We start from the raw sequence: 7,218 nt of genomic DNA on the forward strand, positions 1-7,218 counted from the left end.
AGGCTTTATTATTATTATCATTATCATTAGTGCTGTTATTATCTTTTTAATGCTGCATCCATTTGATAATGTAATTATTGTTTTGAATGTTATCACTATTATAACAATCGTTGCTGCTGGCCAGGCGTTATTATTATTATTGCTGTTATTGTTTTTTTATAACTTTAATAAAACACCATGCCGTGTCTGAAGGTCTTGGGTAAAAAAATAGAAATAATTGGGGGTAGGCTATTGAAAATCCCCAATTATATACGTTGTACATTTAAAAATAACAGGAAATTTCTCTCTTTTTCCGTAATAGACGACAAAAATTATCCAGTTACTCGGCAACTAGCTATTTTAACATGAAGCCTGCTCACTTGATAGAAAACTGCCATTTCTTTATAATCTGATGTTTTAGCTTCAACAACTACTTTGGTTTAATTACTTTTATCCTGTAATTGGCCTTTGTTTTCTAGTTTACCTTTTAAACATTGATAAAAATTTCTTCATTCTTCAGCTGAGGAGGGACTTAGGAAGTGCGAAAACTCTTGCTATTTTTAAATATACAACGCATATAATTGTGGGTTTTCAATTGTCCCAAAATATATTGTTTTTTAAATATTGCATTCATTTGATAATGCAATTATTGTTTTAAATATTTTCACTATTTAATAATTGTTGCTATGGATAACGTATTATTATTATTATTATTATTATTATTATTATTATTATTATTATTATTATTATTATTATTATTATTTGTTTTTTATTTATTAGTTCAAGACAGATTGTACAAATACAGCTAAAATAGTATTTTTATGCTACGTAAATAATATTAATGTTGCATACATCCTAACTCACAGTGAAATTCATATTTGATACATCTTACTTCTGTTTAATTCCAAAAGTTTGTTAGATCGTTCTCCATTAATTATCCTTCGGTGTTCCAAAATATATCTTCGTATAAAAGTGTTTGACATAATTTTGTCTCTGATATTTACATCTTCCATGTCACAAATATAGTCTCTGTTCATCCACAATGTTACTATGTAAGTGCTGAACATGTTTTGTTTCTACCGTTACTCACAAGCCAATTTTTTTTCTCAGGTATTTTGGCGGTGAGCAGTACTAATGCGCTGTACAAAGGTACCCACATTGGGAAATTCTCCACCCTCCACCACGATGTTGTTGGTGATGTTTATGCCATCGACAACATCACTATATACGTTGAGGGCTTCAGTTATGACGGAGAAGCACCTGGTATGCTTACATTCTTTTATTTTTTGTTCTACGAATGCATTTTTCAGTTAGATTCTCATGATAGTTTCTGCTTATGCTATTAAAAACGTTTTGTTTACTAGTTTCCCAGTTATGAACACGTGTTGTGAAAGAATTCTTAATTCATTTTTTTTCATCCTTTTATTTGATTAGCTTCGAATTCTCTGCTCCTTTGATGAGCTTGTTTAAAATTAAATTTCAATGTTATAATCATTTATCTGTTCTGTATTTTTAATTATATCATTGACAGAGAATAACGTTTTTTTTTTTTTATTTACTTTAAGCCATTTGCACTGTAACAAGAACTTTACCGACATTTTCATTTCAGCTGAGAATTATCCATATTTGTTTGTTTGTAATCCACATTTAACCTAAAAATCCCTCTCCATTTTGAAGTCCAATTTTCATTTTGTTAAATCTAATTATAACAAAAACATTATCATTTTTTAAAACGACTAAACCTTATTTCATACCATACTGGATCACAAGGCTGACATATTTCGGCTCTCAATCAACATTTATGTAAGAAATAATTAAGTATTTTTTTAAATTGTCCTCTAATTAATTTTCCAATTCCAGATGCCTACTTCTTTGCTGGCAACAGGACTCCCGAGCCTAGCAATCGTGGTTTCATTATTCCAGATGAACGCGGAAGGTAAGAGTGACAACTTTCCCTCTGTGTATTGCGTGATTAATCATTCATTTTTCATATTATTCTAGTTCACCCTTTATACATTTCAACGGCGAACTGAGAATATGAGGTTAACATGAAGATAATCCTTATGTCTCTGATGTGTTACTTTATTTCTTTCAGCATATGCATCATGCATATATATATATATATATATATATATATATATATATATATATATATATATATATATATATATAAATATACAGGTATATATATATATATATATATATATATAAATATACAGGTATATATATATATATATATATATATATATATATGTACAGAGTTATTATTATTATTACTTGCTAAGCTATAATCCTAGCTGGAACAGCAGGATGCTATAACACCAGGGGTATCGACAGGTTAAATAGCCAAGTGAGGAAAGGAAATAGGGACACAATAAAATATTTCAAAAACAGCATCAACATCAAAATGAATATTTCCTATACAAACTATAAAAAACTTTAACAAAACAAGAAGAGAGATAGAATAGAATGGAGTGCCCGAGTGTACCCTTAAGCAAGAGAACTCTAACCCGAGACAGACAGACAGACAGACACACACACACACTATATATATATATATATATATATATATATATATATATATATATATACATATATATATATGTGTGTGTGTGTGTGTGCATATTATATATATATAAATATATATATATATATATATATATATATATATATATATATATATATATATATATTATATATATATGTATGTATGTATGTATGTAATATATATATATATATATATATATATATATATGTGTGTATATATATGTATATATATATATATATATATATATATATATATATATATATATATATATGTATATATAAGTATATATGTGCATATATATATGTATATATATATATATATATATATATATATATATATATATATATATGTATATATAAGTATATATGTGCATATATATATGTATATATATATATATATATATATATATATATATATATATATATATATATATAGATGTATGTGTACATATACATGTATATGTATATGTATATATATGTATATATGTATATACGTGTAAATATATATGTATATATATATCTATCTATATATATATATATATATATATATATATATATATATATATATATATATATATATATATATATGTGTGTGTGTGTGTATATATATATACATATGTATATATATGTATATATATGTATATATATATATATATATATATATATATATATATATATATACACGAGTATATGTATGTATGTATGTATGTATGTGATTATTAACAAGATTTGTAATCCAGGGGTTTTGTAAAGGTCAAAAGGAAATATAGTCATAGTTGGACACGCTTAGAGAAAGAAATATGGAGCCGGAAAGCTAAGATAACTGCGAAGAACACAAGAAAGTTCACTGATAATGAACATAATCAAGTCTTGAAAGAGAGAGAAACAACATGAGTAGTGACTGATTTATTTGGGGCTATCTAGCATCCTGGCATCTAAAATCCTTGACGCCATTTGAGTACAGTACTGATATTGCTACATACACTGTTAAAAATTTGCATTAAAAAACGGTAAATGTCTGGCAACATTTATGCCAGTATTTTTACCACTTTAAAAACGGATATATTAAAGTAAAATAGTGATATCACGGTCACCAACCCGTAAAATATAAGAACAAAGTGTGGTAAAATTACGGTCACTTGTATTTTACTGAAAAAAGGCTGAGAACAATAGATCTTTACGGAGAATTTCCGATTAGAATGACTGGTTTTTCTAAGAACGTAATTACAAGGTTTTTTTTCTCTTTCTTTCCCAGGACTGAGGTCTTGGGGCCTTACAGGAATAGGAATTTGGTTCTTAGATTCCCCAAGACGAAGAAAGGTCAGCGCTCCCTCAATGACGTGCAGTGGGTGTCTGTGTGGTGCAGGAGATTCGCTGTAAGTTCCATTACTTGTTTATTTATGCTTTCTCTAAACCAGACAACTGTATCATGCCTCGAAATATCTAAATCATGTCTCTCAACAATTGTGTTTTAGCATCAAATTTGTCTTTTAACACCTCATTCATATAATTTAACAACTGTACGATGTCTTTTATCTTTTAACACGTGATTCATGTCTCTTAACAACTGTATCATGTCTTTCAACACCTGATTCATATCTTTTGACACGTGATTCCTATCTTTCAACAACTGTGACATGTCGTCTAACAACAGTTAGAGAGGGTTAAACAAATAAAATGCTAATAGGATTTAAGAATCATTTGGTCTGTTTTTTTTTTTTTTTTTTTTTTTTTTGCCCTTTTATCCTACATCAGAGATGATTAAAGATAAATGCAATGAAGATATAATCTAAAAGATACTTAGGTCAACTGTGGCTATTTTCATGTATGCCAGGATATAAAGTACTATCGATATTTTACAGATTGATTTCGGTCACGTGAAGGTCCCCAGCAACTTGGAACTGCCCCAAGCCCAGCGAGCTTCTGGACTGGAAAGTGACAACCCTCAGCTCAGGTCTTCTTCCGTCATGATTGCTGACATTGACACTTTTGTCGTTGAGGATTTCTCCTTTGACGGCACAGTCCCCGGTGAGTTTCTGATATCTTTTCTTTAATCAGTTGCCGATAATGAATGGCAGAGGCAAGGGACAGTGACAATGTCCTAACTAGCAGGATAATACCCTAGAGACTAATACCATAGATTAAGGGAGCCTTAATCTATGCTAATACATATGATCATCGCCAAAGACACCTATCCACCCAAGCTAGGACCTAGGAGGGCCAAGCAATGGCTGCTGATGACTCAAACTCTCCACCCTTAGTTCACAAGGATAGTGAGGTTGCAGACACTGCAAGACACTATTGAGCTTGAACAGGATTCGAACCCCAGCCCGGCGAATGCCATGTAGGGACTTTTCTAATAGCCCACTGCATAGTTAGCTATAGGTATTATAAATGGTCTGCAGCTCAGTGACACATGCTACGTGTCTGCTCTAATCTAATATTCTGATGTTACATCAGGTGTTCTTTTCTTGTTAGTCACAGATAGTATAACTGTATTCGTATTCAATATGACGGTTATTATAATGTACTGAATTTTTAATTTGTCAGAATATGCTCCTAGCATCATACAAATCAACAAAATGTTGGAAAAACGAATCAAAATTCTTACAATTGATTTACTAATTACTGAATGATCTAGGTAAATTTATCAAGAATTTTGTAACTGTCAAGCAACTCAGAATCGGAGTAGTTTATGCTAAATGCTTTAGACAAATCAGTTACTATCTCTGCAACCGATCTCCTACACTTGACCAAATAGTACTTTGGATAAATCAATTAATAGTTCTGCAAAACTGATCTCAAACCAATAACAAAATCATGCTTAATAAATACATTTAGTTTTTTCTTAATTATATCCCACACAGTGCCAAACGTTTTAGGTTGATCAACAGATCCATTAACTAATTCCATACAGAGTGCCAAACTCCACAACTTATCTTCTATGCCCTTTCAGACGCCATTTTTGTGATGGGTAGCGGAAATGCCGACGCCAGCGGTTCCCAAGTACCGGATGAAAAGGGCAGCCTGAACCCCTTGAGAAAATATAATAAGAAGACCCTCACTCTCCCCATCCCCGCCGAAGTCGTGGGCCAATCTATTCAGTACTTCGGAGTGTGGTCCCCCTCGAAGGGCATGCTGGCCTCCGTCACATTCAACCCCAACACCCTCCTGCCTCCTTCTATGAAATCATTGCAATAGGATGTCTCGAAGGGAATCTTTGAGCTTCTCCTCTGTGGAACATGTACTCCTTTGGGCAATGATTACAGATGTCCCAGTTTTAGTGTATGTTCCTCTGTTTCAGGTTCAACTTCGTATACAGAAAGTAGAATTAGTGTTTCACAACAAGAAAAAACGATGTGTAACTAGTTTTATAGGATGAGCTGACTTTGATTGTATGTAAAAGTCGAATTTTTCATATGGTTTTCCTCTATTTAATTTTCGGTTTGTGTTAAATGGCGTTACGTTTTCATTTACTGATATTAAGTCTTAGAATACACTTAGATTATATTACTTAATAGTGTAGTGATATAATTAATAAACCATATATAGGATTATCCAAAATAAGGAAAATCTGTTTTAATTTGTAAAAAATTATAAAGCAATTATGTCGGAATATCTAAAGAAAATTTTATAAAATTTACCTGACAAACTGTCAGCTCTGGCGAAGTTAATTGTTTATTAAAAACTTGAACTGTCTTGCGTTCATATTTTTTTTAATTTGATTGTACGTAGCACAGTAGAAATTCACAATATTTCATGTTGATTCCAACATTATTTTTGTAGTTGTCTGATTTTAATACTTAAGATGTGATATAGTAGAAATAAGGTTCGAAAATACGTAGACACATGGAACTCACGTATCATCTTAGCACAATAACAGATCATTTCTGACACGGATCTTCTTGCAATTTGGCCAGTATGATGATTAATATTTTTTGTAATAATTGGCCCGAGAAAAATTGCATGTGAATCTCTCGATATATTTCAGGAATGTTCACCTTTTCATACCATTATTTTCTTTGTCTTATATCAATTCACTGCAATGGTTCAATTTATTAAAGTTGATTAGGTAAGTGACAAGACAGAAACACCAATTACAGCTGGGTAAAATAACTTTGAGTAACTGATATTTATATGTACATTTTATGAATAAATCTATTAGTAAATTTTTCCACTATACATTTATTATGTATTCAGTATTATTATATATTAGGTTGGTTTTCGAAAATTTGAACGGAATTGAGTGTCTTGTATAAAATTGCTCTTAGTCTAGAATTAGAAAGTCAAGAAGGTCTGTGTGTGCTGGATTCATTAATTGTTAACAATAAATTTGTTTTAGTTAAAATTGTCTTTATTTACAACCCTTAATTTTACAGAGTCGAAGTCACTAGAGAACATTACAGAAACGAACGAAATTTCTAATAAGATAAGACGATAATATATTGAATTTAGGAATAGGGGTCTGTAAAGCAAAGGAAAATGGTTCCTTCTTAAGAATTTACATTTCATTATTTCCATATATAACAAAATTATAAAAAGAAATATACATAGAATTCTATTTATTATAATTAGTAATTGATTATGAACAGTTTTTCTGAAATGAGAAAACTACACAAAGTTATCCAGATATATAATGGATATATAATGGAAGATCAATAGACTTGAGTTTACCAGAACATTTATATCAAG

The 7,218-nt window shown here is 30.3% G+C and overlaps 1 protein-coding gene across 1 annotated transcript in view; it reads left to right on the top strand.

Moving 5' to 3' along the window:
• Positions 1-6,874, top strand: part of LOC137649837 (protein Skeletor, isoforms B/C-like) — a 41,394-nt gene extending 34,520 nt beyond the window's left edge. The window contains exons 2-6 of the mRNA XM_068382787.1: positions 1,090-1,242; positions 1,840-1,915; positions 3,782-3,902; positions 4,389-4,554; positions 5,483-6,874. Of these exons, the coding sequence (XP_068238888.1) occupies positions 1,090-1,242; positions 1,840-1,915; positions 3,782-3,902; positions 4,389-4,554; positions 5,483-5,727 (761 nt within the window). The 3' untranslated portion in view covers positions 5,728-6,874. The remainder of the gene's footprint in view (positions 1-1,089; positions 1,243-1,839; positions 1,916-3,781; positions 3,903-4,388; positions 4,555-5,482) is intronic.
• Positions 6,875-7,218: the final 344 nt, after the last annotated feature.

This window comes from Palaemon carinicauda, chromosome 11 (genome assembly GCF_036898095.1).
Source record: "Palaemon carinicauda isolate YSFRI2023 chromosome 11, ASM3689809v2, whole genome shotgun sequence".
Taxonomy (NCBI): domain Eukaryota; kingdom Metazoa; phylum Arthropoda; class Malacostraca; order Decapoda; family Palaemonidae; genus Palaemon; species Palaemon carinicauda.